Here is a 20,441-nt window from a genome sequence, read left to right on the forward strand (position 1 = left end):
ATCCCGATCGTAAGTCAAGTGATGAGAAGTATAAGGAACCTTGTAAGGAATCTAGGGCGTCATCAATGCGTGGAAGCGGGTAAACGTCCAGGCGGGTAACTTTGTTTAGACGGCGGTAGTCAATGCAAAAAACGTACCGACCCGTCTTTTGTTCGGACTAAAACTACAGGCGATGACCATCGACTTGACGAATATCGTACAACACCTCTTTGAAGCATCTCGTCAACGTGTTCTTGAATTATCTTACGCTCGCTGAGAGAAACGCGGTATGGTCGGTGTCAGATAGTTGCGGAGTCTCCGGTTTCAATGCGGTGTTCTACCAGATTGGTTTTTCCGAGATAAGGGGGTGAGTTGTCAAATATACTTGTATATTTGTTCAATACAGTAAATAGCTGGTGTTGTTCTGCACTGGATAGCGATCAATCAATTGGTTTCTGAACTAGGTTTGATGTAGATGGCGAGAAAGGCGTTTTAGCCGATGTCGCAGCTTCCTATTCAATGAGCGTGGCGATGGTTGCATTCTGAGTAGACTCAACATTTGCAAGAGAAAGCTGACTGGTAAGAGTACGCTTTGATTTGTCGTGTTGGTGGCGGCGAGCGTAACACGCCTCAAAGAAACAGTGGCGAGTGTATAGGGTACAATTATTCCCTTTCCCAAAAGGACTTGGTGGTGTGGTGCCAGGAGAATATCCCCTCCCTATTGAAAAAACCAGCTTAGGCTGGTCCCAGCTTCAAGCTGGGTTATTGCCCCAGCATGCCCAGCTTGGCATGCTGGTCATGATGGTTGATCTGGTCCCAGCTTCAAGCTGGGTTATTGCCCCAGCATGCCCAGCTTGGCATGCTGGTCATGGTGGTTGATCTGGTCCCAGCTTCAAGCTGGGTCATTTGCCCCAGCATGCCCAATTTGGCATGCTGGTCATGCTGGTTATACTGGTCATGCTGGTGGAATTCCCAACCAGTTTAAACTGTTTAAATAAATGCACAGGATAAAAAGCCAAGCTCTTCAGAAAAGCCAACTCGGCATCCAATTTATTATTTTCGTACTTGCGGCCACCTCACATGAACTGTGATGCTACATATCCTCGGCTCTCACACAGTACTAACCGACGCACAGGCACTGGTTCTCGGTGCAAAGCCAACAATGTTAATAAAACCAGATTGCTTATCTTTCACCACAAAAAATACTAGACACACGCCGAAAACAGGCCATAGCTAAAGAAAAAACTACTCGGATGAGAGAAGCGAACCTGGGGTCCCGCCAGTGATGGGGCCGAAGCGGCAACTTGCGTGGTCGGCAGAGGCGAGGAAATCCGTGTGGCTTGGCTGGCATTGGCGATACTCCTCGGCACCACCGTCATTCACGAGCACACACACGTTCAAAGACAGGAAGCGACGCTTCAGTCGGGACGTCCAACATCTTCCCGCACTGAACGGACTGCCGCTCGCTGTCTCCTCAAAACCCGCTTCGCTTGCACCGTCGTTCAACTAGTCTCCAAACAACGCGCACACAGCCGTCCCTTCGATCTGCCCTCTGCCCAAGCTATCCAAACGCGTCTTCGATTCTCCGTTTCTACCACTCTCTCTCTCTCTCTCTCTCTCTTTTCTCGCACACAAAGGTAGCTTGCAGCGCGCCTGACGCGCCCGGTGGTCTACCAAAAACGAGAGGACAAAGAACAGGACGTGGCCTCGTTCCAGCAGCCGACCTTGTCGCGCGCGCTCCCAGCAATGCCAGTTCGGCTATCTCTAGCCGACCTTGGCGTGCGCGCTCCCAGCATGACCAGCTTGACCACCACGATTATTATTTCGACCAGATTCACCAGCTTGTCTCCCAGCATGACCAGCTCGTCTCCCAGCTTGACCACATTGGCTCCATGGAAAACCAGTTTGACCAGTTAAGACCAGACTGGCTCCCAGCTACACCAGATTGAATCTAAAACCAGATTCGAGTGAGACCATGCTGGTTTTTACTTAGACCAGACTGACCAGCTTAAATTCCAGCTTGCCCAGCTTAAACCAGCTTGATTGCCAGCTAAACCAGTTTAATTACCACATTGACCAGTTTGACCACCTTGATTACCAGCTTGACCACCTTAATTACCAGCTTGACCAGTTTGATTTTCATGCTGGTTTTTCCAATAGGGCTGTCAAGTGAGGGGGTGTCGTCAAGGAAAGAAACGACGTCTGGTGAGGCAGAAGTTCTATATCTTCGATGGGGCGTAGCTTGTTTTCTTGTTCTGAATGAACCGCGTGAGCATACGTATCTGCGTCTGTCGATAATTCTAAAGTTCTGTAATCAATGATGGCATGTGCAGATTAAAGAAAGTCACAACCAAGAATAATGTCGAACGTACATTTTGGCAAGACTATGAATTCTACCGTGTAGAGGTGCCGGGGTTTCCTTCCCAAACTCCAGAGGAAAGTACGTCCGGCTCAATTCCGCTCCCATCTGACCAACCTGGAGCTACGAACTCAAACACTACCCCGCACCTCCACCAGGTTGTGAGGGTGTTTTCGGTCGCTTCAAGAAGAAGACCAATGCCGGTTGTTTCCTGGTCGAGATCAGCACGCGCTGCCCGAGTCTCGTGTGCCAGCCCCAGCAGCGCGCAGTCCCGCGCACTGACGATTGTGCGTCCCACGCCACAATATCAACGAGCGGGGTGAATTCCTCAGTCCGGAATAGGTTGGGCCGTCGTTAGGAATTGGTGAAGGATCCCTTCGCGTTCAGTTGTTGTACGGTATACATTGTTTGTAATACTGACTTATCTTGTCGCGGGTGGAAACAGGTCGACGAGCTCATAGCTGAAAATGACGGTTTAATTGGCGAACTTGTGCCATTAACAAAGGGAAGGACGAGCGTCGACAAAGCAGCGCCAAGCGTCGAATGGTCGGCGTGACAGCCGGCTATCGCTCGAGAGGACGAGAGTGTCGGCAAGGCCGCACTGGGCTCCTTATCCATTACCCTCGGTATCTCGAGTATTCGGTCTAAAATTTTGGAGCGTCGAACACTCGGGTGACTGACTTTCCAAGGTCATCTTGGCCTTCTTATGTATAACACTCGGGAAGCGCGAACCTTCTAGAAGTTCGGAGAAGCCTTTCCTCTCGGCCATGCACGCGGCAATATCATCTTCAAGCAGTGCCAACTCTCCTATTTCAAGCAGAGAACGGAAAACGACCTAATTCTCGAGTCAAAACAAAACCTCCCTAAGAGGCGTGTGCAACCTCTCTTGAGACTTACTGGTCGAGAAATGTCCGAAACGTTTTTTAACGCGCGCTGAAGGTGTGCATGCAAAGCACTTTTTACACGTGTCCGTCCGTTTTTACTCTATTGCCGGTGGGGGTGCGCTGCACGAAATGAAGATTTTACCTTCTACACTGATGATGAGTGCAGAAATGGATTGCCGTGCTGCCCAGCGTAGATGGTGCTTATTATATATCCGCGGTCAACTTCAATTCCATTAAAGTTAAATATTATGTTTAAAAAAAAAAAAACCTGCATGTTTTCTCTGGTCTTGGTTGGGCGATGTTACACGCTACTGTCGCATAACGCGTGGTAAGAGCGCTCCCTCGACTTGGCCGTGAGTAAAGATCGGGGACAAGACGGAAGTAACACACGTGTTGTGCGACTTGGAGCATGGCCGTGACCTCTGAAAACGAGCGTGTGTTAGCGCCGATCTACCGCAATTATCTGCTGCTCCGCGACAAACATTTCGCCTTCCCGCTTCTATCCGGTGGCTAACTCGGCACTCCCACGTATGCGGCGGCAGCTGCGCACGTGGTGGAGGAACTTGGATGTAATCACGCAGGCGCAACAGGACGGCGCTATCAGAGCTGCGCCTTGCCATCTTTTCGGCCGGCAAACTTCGCTATTTGGCCGTTAACGAACGACGCGGGAGGCAGGCATTTGGCTCATGCTCAAGCAACTTTGCACTCGGAAACCAAACCCGGAGTTGTTAGATTGGCAGGGAAGCGCACAATGGGTTTTATAAACTGTGAAAACGTCTTCGGAGGCACCATATAAATAAATAAATAAATAAATACATAGAATAGTAGCTAAATAAAAACCTGGATGGAACTTTTTTTTTTTCATTCTTTCATGTTAATTATTAGAAAAAAATTGTGCCAATAGGGACCGGACTGCTCCGTTTTTCCCGCTTTTAACGCCTATAAATTGAAAAAAAAAAAGCAAAAAGAAAACAGCAAACAAACAGGGGCGGCAGAATTGTGGATAAGGTTGTAGGTGTTTGGGTAAAAAAACAACTTTGTAGAAAAATATGCAACAAAGCTACATTATTATCCGCCAAGAACGTAACAAGGTATACTTACATTGTTAACAAACAAAGTACCGAGATACGCGTCGATGCCCATTTACGCAGTACCTTTCTTCTATGTTCGACTCTGTTGCGGCGGCTTACAGCTCGGAGCACATAGAGGACAAGCTGCGGAACCCTAGATCTTGGGATGAAAATCTGCCCGTTTCGATCTGAACGGGAATTGTACCGGCGTGGGGGCGCTTGATGCACGCTGAGGACTCCCAGCCGTCTCATGCAGAGCGTGAACGAGTTATGGCACTCCCCTCAGAATCGTCTACGCGCGTAATTCGCTGCGATTCGCGGTGGCTAGCATCGAGATGCAACTGCATCGAGCCACTTAGCTCCGCAACCAAGCTACGCTACGATCGGCTAGTAGCAGGGTAACTTCGAGCCGTATCTCAAAGTAACCACACACGCACTCACAAACGTAATCAGACGTCAAACGGTTTTGTATGAGTGGGCGTTTACTTGCAAGGTGTTAGGTATAAATAGACACGCCTCATTCCTGCAATCGTCCGCTAATGTGTTGATAGGCACCAACATCATCCCCACTTTCCCATTTCCCCTCCTCATCTGTCGCTTGTCAGCGCGCAGTCGCCGATAGCGCGATAAAACGAGCGGGACGGGCCTCGAAGAAGGGGGCCTCCGGAAGGGAGTCCCATCGAGGCAATCTTTCGATCCGACGGGCCGCTCTCCTCCCGGCAGGAACGCGACCGTTACGGCCTGACACTGAGAAATGACAGTAATGCTCTCTCGGCGTCGCGCTAGCCTAATTCGCGGCGCCATTTCGCTACAGATTAGCCAGCCAATTATTCCGAGTCCGCACTCCCGCTCCTGCGTCCGTCTCTCCTTCCACCCTCTTCGGTTGTAATTGCAACCGAGACAGAGACCGTCTTAAATTAATTAAGGAGGGGCGGATTCCAATCGGCTCGACACGTCTCGAGACAGACGGAGCGGCGCGTAAACTTCATTAGCCGCTTAATTAGCTCGCGATCCTTGACTCCTTCTCGGACCCTCGGTCCTTTGCTTTTTCCAAAGTGCCGGTCTAATGAACTGAAATGGGAGCCACGCGCCGTCCAGCGCTGCTGCCTTTGGAGAATCTTGATTGCGCTCGTCGCTACGGTGACGTGTTAAAAGGCGGTGGGGAGGCAGTACCTTGAGTGCAAGCTGGGTGCCTTAGCTGTCGTTGCTTCGTAGCTATCGGACCTCTTTGTTCTTGGCAGCGCCAAAAAAGAGACTTTTTTTTTTTGTGTGTGTGTGAGTTGTTTTATTTACGTTTGAATGCGTATCCGTTCGAGAGTTTGATACTATATAGTCGGGACACACAATAGAGCCCGGTCATAGGCGTCGATCACTCCCGTAGTTGAGGACGAGACGTTGACAGAGGAAGCGAAGGAGTGCGATGATATCGAGCACATTGGACGATGAAATGTGCGAGGTCTGCAGTCTGATACGGGAAACAAATGAGGTAAAGCGGGGAATCCAGGCATACTCCAGTTCAGGATGACCCGGTAGCGCGTGGACGCTACGGCCTCCTTGACCCGTAGCATCGTCGAAGCGGGGTACGTGACACGATCCCACTTGTGACCCCGAAAAGGAGTCTGCGGGAAGCTTCGAAGAAGCAACCGACGTCCCGAAGTCCCAAGATCGAAGCACCTTGTTGCACGACGTGTCGGCGATTCTTTAAGCCGTGGTCACACTGCGTATACAAGAGACAGTCTGCTGACAGGGCCTGAAGCATTCCTTGTATGACATTGGTCATAATGTCTGCAGACGCGTTCGAAGCATGCCTGAATGAATGGAGCGAGCCAGCTTGAGGCGTGTCCACAGAAAGTTCTGCCATCGTGGATGCAGTGAACAGTGTCTTGTGTATATGATGTACGAGCAGTGTGGCAGCTGATTTACGAAGCACCGGGTTCACGCTGGGAGCGATCGGTAGGGCCTGTCCGCCCAGGACGGCCTTCCCCTTCGGTATCGAGAGAATCTCCGGGGAGGCATCGTGTTATGTACCACGGGACACTCGGCGGACTGCGGGTTTCGTCCTGTTCACTCGAAGACTATATACAGTGCCGTGCCAGCGCGTGCACACGCCGATTCGGCACGCTCCGATCCACAAAGGCCGCCATGGCCCAGCCACAATAAACGTCCAGTATTATTGTTAGCTATTCGGCTCCTGATTACCCACGATTTAACATAGCGCCAGTTTCTGGTTTCAAAACGCTGGAAAGACCATTTCTCTCCTTCGTGCAGCGTTGACCTAGAAACCAAGTAGGAAAGAGCCCCCGAGCGGAACAGGGTTCTGAAAGTCAAGGAGAGCAAGGACAGTGTCAGGATATGCCGGGAGAGACTAGGTGGATGCCGCATCACTATTTTTAGTTTAGAGATATATAAATAAGTAGAAGCGGAAATGGAAGACAAATAATTCAGATTAGCACGTTATGCTACTTTGTATTGACTGCGGTGAAATAAAAAAAAAAATACTACATAAAAAAAGACTAGTCAGCGCACAAGGAAAAAAATATTCATTTTTTTTTTTTTTAAACTGGTTATTCAAAACCAGTTGTTCGTATAAAGTGTGCCAGTGCCTTAGTAGCCTTCAGACATTTCGCGGACGATTTCCACGGACCTGGTAAGGTCACCGTAGCTGTTTGGTCATTGGCAGAGATGGTTAAAAGCGCTTTCAAAAATGTTTTCTTAGATCTAAAATTTCCACAGGGGTACAGTGTTCCTTCGAGGGTATGAAGCAACGAACAACGTTGGCACAGGGTGGATTCTGCTTTGCTGTACTATAAGGTGCAGGTACTTTTTCGTGTAGGGAACGTCGAGACGCGTTCGGTGAATCAGCCACGACTTTCTGTGGACGCCTGCGAGCAAATTTGAGCAAAAGATATTGAGTGATAGTGGTATGCGTGTGTAATAGAATTTGCTCCACCAAGATGTAGAGATGTGATTTATATTTATGAATCTCTGAAAAAAAGTAGAATCGTGTGAGCTCAATGGACAATGTGCGAAACCGAGGTGCCCCTAGCGGCTCAGGTGCATTCTGGGAAACATTTGCGAACGAAGACTTTTGTTTCGGTTTCCTCCATCGGGCCGTGAACAGCCACAAGCGGACACCGCGGACCTGCACCAACCCCCTCAACGCAGCGTACCTCGCCGAGTCTTCATAGGTTGACCTACATGTGCATGCGATGCAGTAAATATACTACTTTTCTTGTTATTTTATCAGGCGGTAACTGATTCAAAGACAAGGCAAGCCACTGTAACTAGTGTACCGGCGAGCTGGTTGAATACTGACGTGGTGACCAAGGGGTAGTGCGAAAAGCCGGACGGACAACACGAAGCTCCACGTCTCTTCAGCGAAACTAAACCTAATGTCGATCGGCGTGCCTGTCTTGGACGCAGTTCCTGCGATTTCCATAGCGTCGACAACGTCGACACGGTTCCGCGTGTTTTCGCTACTGTAGTTCCGCGTGAGTCCCTCAATCCGGAGACGGCTGGCAATCTTACCCAGTGTACGTGGCGCTGCCGGCACTGCTCCGGAACTTTGCTGTTTCTAGCGGCTTCGTTTGCTCGTTTGATGAAATTAGTGATAAAAACGTCAATGCAACCAAGATGTTCTGCACGTTTGGACTAGAAGACGGAATTGCAGGCGGCCTTCGCTGCCACTGAAGCTCAATCAACGCAACAGCATTTATTGAACAACGTGCGCGACCTGCTCGAAAAACGAAGTCGAAAGAAAATGAGTCGGGAGGTCGAAAGGGCTTTCTCCCGTCTGCCTGAAGAAGGAGAAAAACGTTTCGTTCCTCCCTTTTTCTCGTGTCAGCTTGGGGCCGCGTCAGTAGAAGGGAGGAAGACGCGCCGTTGCTACTTTTTTCCTCCATTTTTTGTTAGAGTGTGGTGTCTCAGCTCTAGATGAGCAATTAAACCAGCGCAGTACAACCGCCAGCCTGGGGTCCTTAACTTGCACCACGCAGTAGTGATACACCGACCGCACTCCGCCAGATAAAAACGGGCAGGGGGAGGGATTGGGCCCAGGGTCCCTGGGCTCTTCAGCGCGAGCTTCCGCTCCACGTGCTCCGAGCTGGTGTGCGCTAGCCCACTCAGCCAAGGATCCCCGTGAAAGATTCATCAGTAATGAAACGCACACCATCTATAGACGCTTTACAGCAGCTGTGCATGGGCGCCGCCATAACCGACCTTCAGTTTTTGTTCCCTCTTATTCCGTTCGCTTCACTTCTTCATTACCACAGCAGGACAGGTTATTGCCATTTTAGATGCTACCGTGTTCTTGTGCCCAGCATAGGCCCTTGTGAAGACCCGTCAACGCCCGCTTCAGTGGCTCGGCATCTCGGTAAGGCAAGAGAAGGGCGGCTATGGCGGCTCAATCTGGCGTGTGTGTAAAGCGTCTATATTTGGGGACAACGCTTTCTGGCATTTCCGAAGGAGTGAAGACCGCGCAGGCACAACTGTGATCGCCTTTCAATGTGCGCAAGCGCATTGAACGGCAAGCGCCACCCAGGATGCGAGCGCATCCCGGGTGGCGGGCTGGCAGGCCACTCGCGTACGGGTTTTAACCTTTCTGCACAGCCGTGCACGCCACCCAGGATCAGTTTTTTGTATGCAAATAAATAATAATAATAATTATATTATTATTATTATTTTAACTTTGGCTTCATTGCCAAGAAAAGTTGTGCAGCCCGATCGCGTGCCCTCGTGTGCAAACAGTTTTTTACGCTGTACTCCGGTAACAGTAAATTTCGCCAACTTTGTGATATTTTTTCCAACCTCTAGCGTCCTGCATTCTGGCGGGATGTCAACTTTCGTTCATGCTTTCTAAATTTCTGCAGTGGGAAAGCATTAAGTGGCCCGCTTTTCGAGCCTCTTATTCGGTAACACGTTGATCGAAGTTTGGATGGCTATAACGGGACTGCGGCTAGTATTTCCGAAGATATCCTAGTATAAGCGCGGTTCACCTCGTTAACGCGTGAAGTTGACAGGTTGCTGTGCCAGGCGCAAAGAGGGCAACAGTTTCTCCGTCGTTATCGGGGTTTCGGATTGTGCCTCTCCCTGATTGGGTCCTGCGCTCGCGCGCCCGCCTCACACGAAGCGCTGGGCCGCGTCCAACTTTCGCAAACGAAGTGCCCAATCCCCAGAGCGAAACGAGGTTGCGGTAATCCCTCCGAGAAAATCCTCGGCGGGACATTAAAGCGAACGTGTCAACAGCGGGCCTGGAAGGAAGAGCGGCCGTTCCTGCAGTGGCGGCGGCTTTCGGGACTTGGTTTTTTTGCGTCGCCTGTCTGCCTCCCATCGGAGCCCCTTCTTTGCTGCCGTCTCCGGCCAGGCTCTTCGAACGAAGCGGGTTGGGGCTGGACGGTGTTCAGAGTCGCTTGGGCTTCATTTGGCAATGACCGCGCCTTTATGTGTCGAGGCCTCGCAGCTGCGTCGGATTGGGTATCCCCTTGACGACAGGAAGACTGACTCTTTCCCGGCCTTACTTTTTGTCATTGAAGTCCGGTCGACGGGTCGATGCCTACTCGTTACGAAAAGTGCGACTGAGTAAATACTCTAAAGGCGCACTATAACTGCTCATACTTCATACAAAAAAACACAGCGTTCGCTGCAGGCATGGTGACAGGTGTGGACAGGTCTCAAGCATATTCTAAAGACCCGTTCACACTCTTGCAACCGAGTACGACCGAGAGAGACGAGACCTGTTGAAACCTCTTAAAATTTCTTAGGACTAGAGAACACACTGGCTCTCTGGCGCCATCTATGCGGTGACAATGGAACTGCATTTCACAGGAGCGAAGGTTTTGCGGAATTTCTGACGTGAAATGTGCGTAATACCTATAAGAAAGATTTGTTTATAACGTTGACTAAAGTTTTTCTAGCCGAGAAAGAAAGGATAATGCGCGAGAGAAATACAAAATTTGCCGGACCGCCAAGTTTACACAGCTACCCACTGATAGCGCCAGTGTTTCCTCTCGCTGTAACAGATATTAAGAGGTCCCAGGGCACCCGGTTCTAAGAGGTCGCAATTGTGTGAACGGGCCTTAAGTGTGTTTTCTTCATACTAGTCTCGTGCGAATAGTGGATTTTGAGTTCGAAGCGAATTCGAAGTGATTAGTGGTTTTCGCGGAATATTTTCTATTCGAATATCGAATAGTTTTTCCACGTCTTTCACTACCATAGCACAATGCTTAGACGAGAAACCAGCAAAACTTGTGAAGGTTGTTCCCCTTGTTCATTTATAAGCTCAGTTTCAGCTATCTATATTTATGAACTGTTACCTCAGAAGGTTTGATTTGATGTCTTGGGATGGCAGGTAAACGACGAATTTGACATAAAATGAATTTTATACAGATGGCCAACTATACGCAATTGAGTGAATTTACAAATATTGCTATATAAAATATTTTTTCTTTAATCTCGAGTTAAAAAAAATGAATCGCGCATGATGAACGCAGGTTGTAAGGGCATCCGTGTCTAACATATTATACTCTTGCATAACAGTCAGTTTAATTTTGATACTTTTACTACAATGTAGACATTGGCAAAGTTTCCATTTTCTTCCAGAGACAGCCGGCACGCGTGCACCATCCCGCTTTGAATGTATGGTTTTCTTTCAAGCATACAATTGCGATATTCATACTTTCTCAAGTGTTCCTCGCGGCGGGCTATCCCATTGAGTGCGCTTCTTACCGAGCACGAATGTAATGCAGAGAAGCAACCCCCCGGAGCTCGCCTTCGCGGGTATTGGTTCTCCGCAGTGCACCGGTGCTCAGTAAGAAGCGCCCTCAATGGGGCTAACACGCCGAAATCAGCAATTGAAAAGACTCGGATAGTACAGTCCTTTTCGAAGCCAATATCGAAAAGTACATTATTCAAAACTACTATTCGAAATTTAGAATATTCGAACAACCCTACCATACACATGTATGTTTCGGACATGTCTGCAAAGAGTTTTTGTTAGACCAATGTGACCGTCATACAAGAAATGCCTCAGCCAGTGTCTGCAGACCGTCTTGTGTAGGATGCATTAGCAACGGGACGGCGGATCTATACTTGGGGACAACTTTTCTTTGTAACGAAGCCGAATCTATGCGTACCCGGGTGCTCGTGCATATTGAGCGCCGCTGTGCTCGCGTGATCTTTACTTCGGAGATGCCAGAAAAAGCTGTCTCGGAATGGAGGAGCCCTGTTGACAGGGCACTAACCTACGCCTTGCTAAAAGTGCGACTGAGTAAGCACTCTGAAAGAGCTCCTTGAGTGTACGCTGCTTCACGATGTACTAGTAACACCTGTCTTTATTTTTTTTATCAACAGTCACACCAACAAAATTAGTAGAATGCATCAGTGGTAATGCATGTTTCAGCGGCAAAAGGGGTGGACTCAATCCTTTCCCTCCACAGTGACTTCATGGCTGTTGGTACATCGCATCTCTTCTCATCGGCTGTACTGAATGAAAGGGGGCCAATTTTCTTGATCTTTAAGGTAAAGATAGCGATACCACGGATCCAGAATATTTGGAGACAGTAGAGTTACTTGTTAAATGTAATCAGGTATGCTACTTAATCACTTGGTTACTTATTTGGTATCGAATCACAAAAAGCACGCGTAACCTCAGCTTAAATCTAGATACTTTTTCTTCGTTGAGTTTTGTAGATTTCATATTTTTTTAGGGGGGGAGGGGGAGAAATTGGTGGCGGACCATACCTATCACACAAAAAAAATGTGAACTCTCGACCGAGCAATGTTCGTCGCTGTTCTTCCTTAAAAATGATTGTCCTTATGTGCCTTTGTGTGCGTGTATGTGTGTGTGTATATGTGTGTACGTTTGAACTTTGAGATCGTAATGAAATAGAGTACGAGAAAATCGGTGAGGGCAATGTTGGTAGCTGAACACATTTCCCGGCAAAAAGAAAGTTACTAAATTGTTGCTCCTGAAGTAGTAACTGAAATACGATTATCCTCCTTCGCAAAGGGTTACGCCTTCTTTTTTATTTCTTACAAAAAATAACAAATCATGAGTAACGGCAACGCATTACTCGTTATGCGCTGCATTAAGTCTGTGCAGGCGTGAGTAACAGCACCGGAAACTCTCACCGCTAAATGAGATGAGGATGACGCTTCACTGAAGCTATTAGTCTCACGCCCTTCACATTTTTCGCCCGAGGCTTAGAACTGAAGTAGATGACATCGTTCTTACAAGGCCACTCAGAAGGGTTAAATTAAGACGGAATGAAAAGAAAATCACTTCGAACGTTAGTTCGCAGCATGCAGACAGTAGGCGTTTTCAGAAGTCATATGGCGAGATTTCGATCGAATGTGTTTTGTATAAACACTAGACGTCTTGTGAACTTCCATCAAACGACATTGACCAGCGTCATGTTTTTGGCTTCTCAAACTAGAGGCGCATATATATATGAACCCTGGTCCGGAAATCAACGAGCTTGCCTACGTAACAATTGGAAGGAAATTGACATCGAACGCTGTGTCCAATACGGGCCCAGAGTCGGCGACTAGAGCTTGACTTATTATTGTTATTTGCATAGCTAGTACTAAACAGGGCACATTTTCTGGTGATGCTCTCAATTATCACCAAAGCCACGTATGCATATCCAGGACTCATTAAAATGTACTCTTCGGCTACTTGGATAAACATCGTGAACACAATTGGCGCAAAAATGTATTTTTTGAATCAAATCATTCCTTACTTCCTTCTCGGTTTTTTTTTTTTTTTTTTTTTCGTGCTTTGTCTATTTTTTTTTTTTTTTGCTCTGTTTTCTGCAAGAGGCGTACTTGAAATCGGTCCACCGCTGCTCGGCGGAGGATGATGAAGACCATGAACGCCTTCTTATCTATTAGATACGAAGGCATTCTGAGCATCTGCCCTGAACAACGAACACATATGTGGCGTCGAATGGTACGCCCTACTTCCAGCTGCTATTAAACATAGGGGGTCGACTCACCCGTCCACACAGTGTTTCTAAACCGGGTCGCGGTGTTCGTAATCTCATCCCCTATTCTACCAGTCGCCTAATATCATTTGTGGGGGTGAATCTCTCGAACTCACTTGACTTGCATATTCACATGCCCCCCCCCCCCCCCTTTTTTTTCCCCTCTTCGCAGGCTGTCAACCGGAGCTGTCCCCGGGCAAGGCTCTCTTCCGCCTGCCCCTGGACAATATTTACACGTGCGGCACCACGCGGATGCACAACAAGATCACCGTAAGGCGATTTTGGCACCACTGTGCCCAATTCCTTGTCGTACAATGAGTCCAAGATGTTCCAAAAGAAACGCACCTGACTTCCCCTCTCCACTCGCCTTCTCAGCGATTGAGCGCAATCTCGTGGAGATTTTCTTCTCTTTTTTTTAATCTTGATAATGGAGGTGTCGAAAAAAAAGTCACAGAATCCAAGTGAATCGAATATACACTCCGTTACCATAGCAATTGTCTCGTACAAATGAATATACTTTCAACTTCAAAAGCGTGAAGCCGCAGGCTCTAACTTCTACGTATTGCGTTACGTATACTTCTGCCAACAAAGTAATTCAAAAAGGCTTCGAAGAAGAGTCTTTTGAGCCCATTAACCTGACATGACATGCCGGCGCTGAAAGTGCCCATCACTGCGCTTTGGCGTAGAAGATCAATGGAGGCTACATCTCACCGCGCTCTAAACATGATAAGCAAAACCATTTACGTCTAGCCTCAAGCAAAGCGTTCTTTTCAGAGACACCGTGAAGAAAAACGTTCCAATTTTTACGAGTAGCGAGTAACGGTACTTGGTTACCTTTTTATTTAAAGTATCGCGTACAGGTTTGGTTGAAGCTATACTTATCGCATGGAGCGCAAGCATGTGTGTCGTTGGTGCATCTCAAAGCGTGTTTACCAATGTCGCATTAAGGCCCCACACACACACGCGTACCGCTGCCGAAGCAGCTCGCGCTTTGTTGACGGCTTTATTGGGTTTGCGGGAGAAGCGTCAGCGGCGTCCCGTTCCAGTGACGGCCGCGCCGTCGCGCGTCCTCCGAAAAACAAGAGCGTACCCACCGAGAGCTGCCCGAAGCTCCAGATTGAATAAAACTAAAGTGGGCTTCCGTCTCGCCAGGGGCTTACACTGTGCGAGCGTTTCATCGGCACTCTTGAAAACCTTGTTGATGCTCCCTTTTCTTTTTCTTTTTTTCGCGCGGATATCCAAGTATTTGGTATCTCTTTCTTGTTTTGCGTCGCATTGACGCGCGCTTGACGCTTCACAAACAGGAGATAATGGAATGGTCCGTACTTAAAACCCTCGAGACGAGACGGGTCGCTCTCGCGTCGTTTTGTTGTCTTTTGCGTAAACTTTACTTGCTTTGAAAGGTTTTTCTCACCATCGGTCCCCGAGGTAGCTGTCACTGACGTGATTTTATCCGCCATGCGTGGCTTACCTTTACTACACCGGGGGTTCCGAGGAAGTGTTTTAAAAATAGCGGAACATAGGGTGTTTGAGCGAGCAATAAACGCTTTCTGGGAACTTTCAGCCACAGCTGACGTCACAGAATAAAGCTAGAACAACAATAATTAGCTAAATTCAACTAATTACGTTTTTGATTAGTAAAAATAAACATATGGTTCCAATCAGAAACTTTTTGAGCACCATTAAAAACCACCAAATCAACCTATTTTTTAGAAATATGTACGGTGTGTACAGCATTTTACGGCGTTCCTAATTAACGCTCTATTTTGTCGCGTTTCTGGGATTTGGTTTCCTATCGGAGCGAATGTTTGCTCCAGCGCACCTGCCCAACCTGTCCCCACGTGACCACGGCGCGAAGCTACCGCCTCGCCTCCCTCGTTGCCGCGCACAAACCTACACCAGAGGGCAGGACCGCTATCGCAAAGATACACTCCGACCGAAAACCGAGGCTAAAAATGCGTCCAAATTGAGTCGCTGTAAATGTTTTATTTACTTGATAATTCTTTTTTTAAATTTAGTTGATTCAGTGGTCAGCAGGTTTCTAATCGTAACCATATGTTAATCTTCGGAAATTGAAACATTGGTTAGTAAATTTTAGTGACTTATTTCGCTAATAATTACGATTTATTGCAATCCCAGACGTTCGCCCTGGCTGCACTTAGTTCCCGAGGTCGTTACGCTTTCTTACTTCTACAGGTAAAGTTTTCTTCGCGCGGTATCTTTTGACTACGTTCGAATACGTTGTGGGGGCGTACGCCCAAAGAAGATTGCGAGTTGCCACGGAAACCAAATGACGCACTCTCTGTTGCCATGATAACTCGCAGCCAGTCGTACCTCGACGTAATCCACATCAGCGTATTCAAGCATAGCCTTAAAGGCCCTCTAACAATGCATTGGCGCGTGACTAAATGTTCCCAGAAAGAAAAATCCGCTCGACTTAGGATTCCGCTTTTTGCCGCAATACTGCCTGTCGAGAAGCAGCCAGCCGTTCGTGGCATTTCCGCTTTCCACTCTTTATCCACGTTCAGTGACGATATTGAAATTTCAATATTTGAAAAATATTAAGCCGTCTGAGTGACACGTAAACTAATAAAAATATGTGAACCCATAAAACGTAGTTTTGAGGACATTGTTTTGTTTTAGACCTTTAGAACGCTTATCGCAGGGTGTGAAACATCTCCAGGGACTTTCGTCGTCTCTCACGTCCCATTTATCCGCCCTGGTCTCTGGGCGAGGGTTTCAATTTTGATAATTTATTTCAGGAAATACGCCGCTCTACGAAATAACATTAACTATTGTTGTCTAAACATCATAACATAGCGCCTCGACCAAGCTAATCTATATATGTATCCTTTTTGTGGTGTGAAAGCCTTTTTAATGCGCGTTTCTTCAAACTCGTCTTGTTTTCCCAGGCGTGAAGGAGCGTGCTGCGACCGCAATAGACCGATCTCACCAGCCAGTCTGACTACGCCACCGCTGTCGCGATGCATTGAAGGAACTTTAGTCTTATTGCACGTGCGACAACCTCGCTGGAGCTCTTCGCGTGTAGAGCACGAGAAGGCACGAGCCCTCGCGTGCACGGCCTTCTGCCTCCTGTGAACTAAAGTTACGGCTGCTTTACGCATGCGCCCAACGCTTAGTGAGATCGGTCTATTGCACGCGCTTCAAGTGTTGGCGTGGGCAGATGCACTGTTCTCAAGCAGAAACCTAAAACAAATGGCACTTTGCACGAGCGCTCGTCAATTACTGACTGAACATTTACTTGGAATCTTTGATACAAATAAGGCGAGGGAATGCAAACGTGTATTTACGTTCCGATCATTCTCATTGATGCCCGACATGTACACGTTAGTGAAAAGGTAACCTGATACCGATATCGTTAGTCGCTTCAAAAGTAACTAAGCACGTTACTCGTTATAGAGATTAAATAGTAACAAGTTACTTTCTCGTTACTTTGAATGTGTCGCTTGTTCTGCAGAGGGAGTCACCTCGCGATATTCGGTGCCCTTAATTATCGGTATTGCTTTCTTACGCATTCCTAGGCGTCCTTTTATTCTTTTCTCGTGGGCGCTTCTTTGCCGTGAAAGGCCAAAGCGCGAGCCAGGGCGAGAACCACACAGGCTAACTTGACTTGCAAACGATCTCCTTCAGAAGTAACGATGTACAGTTCCTGGTTACTCCGTCAAAGGGTAGCGAAAATACGTTACGCGTTTCTTCTCTCGAACGCTAACTATACTTCGTTACTTCGTTACCGGAAAAGGTGACCAGACAGAGGTAAAGCCTCGCGTACGAGTCTGTTTTGTGCTCGAGTAATTCGGCAAACGGTCCATTGTGTTTCCCGCCGCGCGCGTTTGTTCCGGGTGGGCTTGTCGTCGGGGGCACCGGGGCTGTTGTACGTGTCCCCGCCGCGACTCGGAAGGTGCAGTGAGAGGCGCGGCCGCCTCTCGCGCCCCCGCCAAGGGCTAACCTGCGCAGGGCCCGAGGTGCCCAGCGCTGCGTTGGTCCCCCGGCCGCTCCCTGCTTTGTTTCCCTTTGTTTTTCCTCTCGACCGCGCACACGGTCGGGGTCGCGTCGCCGGGGGGTTTATTGATCAACGGCGCCCGCGCTTTTACCGTTGGAGGAGTTCGCGTCAATCCAAAATTTGATTACGCGGCCCTTGGTCTGAGTGGGCGCCGGTGTTTGCGCTGCGTTAGGAGCCCCGCTTGTTCGATATGTGCCGAGTAGACAATCACAGTACGGCTGCGGTGTTCGCATTTTTATTTCCCTTTTTCTTTTTAAAAGACCGGCTGAACCTAGTGCCACTAAATAAGCTACGCTTCAGAGTAACGACACTTGGCCATATTGTGTCTTAAAATCATGGCTGCCAGTTATCTGAAGCTTTATCTGAAATCACAAGAAACGCTTTTCCGTCCTCCACAAATGTTTAAACAGTTCGCGACAGAGAAAAGCAATATTACATGAGCTTCCTAATACCGAATCTAATGCTGAGGAGGTCGCACTTTTGAATCATGACGATCGGCAGTTGCGTCTGTTCTGCACAAGCCCCAAAATGGCGGCGCCCACAACAATGTCGGGGAACGGAGTGCCGATACTCTAAGCGCAGCTCATTTAGTGGCTCTAGCTGAACCCTTGGTTGGGGTGTCTGTACGTGCGCGCGTGCGCGCGCGCGCGCTTTTTTATTTGTTGCCTTAGTGGCAAGAGGTATGACAGTTCTCATCGTGTTACTTTCTAGCCGGAGAACAAAACGGTAAATATGTTCGGAGCAACAACGGGTGATAAATTCTCCTATGCAAGCCTGTATGCGCTCGTGGCGAAACTGGCGTAATGATAAAAAAAAACAAAAAAACATACAGACTTTTGCATCTGGACTAAAGCCAATTTAACCCGGCGGATGGCCGATTCGATTTCGGTGGCAATCAGGATAACGAAGACAGCGCACGCGTGGGGCAGCGGTTAATTTTACGAACACCATGGCGCGTTTCTCTCGCTTTGATATCCAGACAGTTTAGGAATAATGTGGGGCACGCGCACAGTTGTACTTATCGAAGGTTGCGGCCTTCGGGCCTAGAAAGGAGACATTTGACATTGGGCTGCCCAAATCACACGCCGTAACGTAAATTCGACTCTGCCCTTTGAAAACTAAAACGAACGAAAAAGAAAAAAAGGAAAGGATATTGCGGTTCCGAAATGAGCCGCGCTCACTGCGCAGGCTGTCGTCGTCACTTTCAGTTAAAGCGCTGAACGGATTCAAGTACTGCCAAGCCGGTGCATGCTGGGACGCACATGAGCCAAAAACGACGAAGCGTCGCCGCCAGTCTAGTTTGGCGCGACTGCGCGGCGACGGCCTCTGCAGGGGGCCAATGGGAGCGTGCTCGCAAGCGGCCGTGCGTCACCGGCAGCCACAGGAGAGAAATAAGAGCGTGCGTGCCACGAGCCCAAAAATGGCGACGCGTCGCCGGCATCCAATAGGAGCGCACTTGTCAGGATCAAACGATGGCGGTGCTTGGAGAAGTGAAGCCATCCAGCGCTTTGCTCTCCATTCCGCCGATATATAATCGAAAATCCGGCACACTTCGATACTCCGTTTCATTTGGACCGGAGCCGACGCGACGATCAACCATGATTCAAAGCGAAAAGTGTATCGTCATGGTCACGACGGCCGTTGTCTTTATGGGTTTCTTATCTCCAAATAAACCAGTCTCGCGTAGAAAAAAAGAAGCCTTCACTCTGCCTGATTAGGTTGAGTCGGAGCACGCACAAAGGCGGCGAGTACCGTGCCGACGCACCTTCGGCTCGATTGGCGTCGTCAGATGGTGCTCGAAGTGAAACAGAGCACAGGGTCTCTAAGCTGGACACTCGGCGAAAAATTCGAGGAGATTTGTGACGGCCGCCATTGGCCAGCCCCAAGGTCAAGCGCAGCGCTGGCCAACCACGGCGGGCAGAAATCTCGCCGACATTCTCGCCAAAGGATCAGCTTAGGGCCCCAGGATTGGAGAATGAATTGTGGTAAGTGGGTTTGTTACGTCCGATAAAAAGTACCCTAAAGACAAGGGCAACGTTAAGGATGTAGGCGGTGCTTGCGACAACGAGCGGAGGATGTAATTGCGGGATGTTTCGGGGAAAACCTCTCGTTTCTCGTCAGTGGAAGAAAACAAATTAAAGAAAAAACTACATCGTAGACCTCCAGAACTCTTATTTGTTTTGTTCTTCTCACAAATGTAGGCACCTAAGTGCGATAAATTTGATGATTTCGCGGTCTCGGTGAAGTTCAGCTGCAGAACTATGTATAAGCGCTGTGTCATTTTTGAATACTTTGAGCAACAAAAAAAAAAAATCATAAAGGACAGATTGGGAAGGTTTTGACAACGAGAGGCCGGGGTCTAGCCTTGAGGTATATGGCGGTCCAAAGTTGTAAATGAGTAATTTAGTCAGTGCACTACGACTGCTTACTTGAGGCCTTCAACGTGCTTCACCCAGCAGGAAAAGACGGTGAATCGCTTGAGAGCCTTCGCTGGGCTGAATTTATCAGCTTTCTTACAACTTTCCCCTTGAGGTTATGAAACTATATTTCCTTCTAGATGAAGTCAAGGCGCCTACGAAAGTGTAAATTTTTTCACTCTCGTGGGCACAAAGACGCCTTTTTTTTAAAATTCAGTGTCGCCTGGTGACTCGAAAAGAAGTTTCACAGTCTTTCGACAGGGTGATGGCAGTCCTGAAACTATATCTCATCGGGCACCGTGGCTTTGGCACATCAATGGCAGATGAGAATTGGCTCTTTGATTAGCTCGTTATTATTTCTCGATTTGTTTCAGCTTTGATGGTATCAACATAAGAACTTGAAAGCGGCGATCCACAAGCTTCTCGACTAAATCTCCCCGATCAAAAAAAGGCTTTAGAGTTAAGGCCGGTTCACACATACAGCGAAGCGCTAAGTTAGCGCTACGTGAGCGCTCGAAGGAGCGCTCACGTGGCGCTTCCTAGCGCGTGACGTAGCGCTCGGTTAGCGCTTCAGTAGCGCTCTGTTAGCGCTTCAGAAGCGCTTTGTTAGCGCTCTGTTAGCGCTACAGAATCGCTTTGTTAGCGCTTTCATGCTCCTTGTGCCGTGCTTGCTGCTGCGGAGCAGCGCGTGCACGGCGATTCCTTTGTTGTTGTTTTTCCTTTGGCATTG

The 20,441-nt window shown here is 48.4% G+C and overlaps 1 protein-coding gene across 1 annotated transcript in view; it reads left to right on the forward strand.

The window, feature by feature from the left end:
- Nucleotides 1–20,441, forward strand: part of LOC8043944 — a 77,393-nt gene that overhangs the window by 21,690 nt on the left and 35,262 nt on the right. The window contains exon 3 of the mRNA XM_042290953.1: nt 13,446–13,543. Coding sequence (XP_042146887.1) covers nt 13,446–13,543 — 98 coding nt within the window. The remainder of the gene's footprint in view (nt 1–13,445; nt 13,544–20,441) is intronic.

Source organism: Ixodes scapularis, unplaced genomic scaffold (genome assembly GCF_016920785.2).
Source record: "Ixodes scapularis isolate PalLabHiFi unplaced genomic scaffold, ASM1692078v2 PGA_scaffold0__279_contigs__length_252992795, whole genome shotgun sequence".
Lineage (NCBI taxonomy): Eukaryota > Metazoa > Arthropoda > Arachnida > Ixodida > Ixodidae > Ixodes > Ixodes scapularis.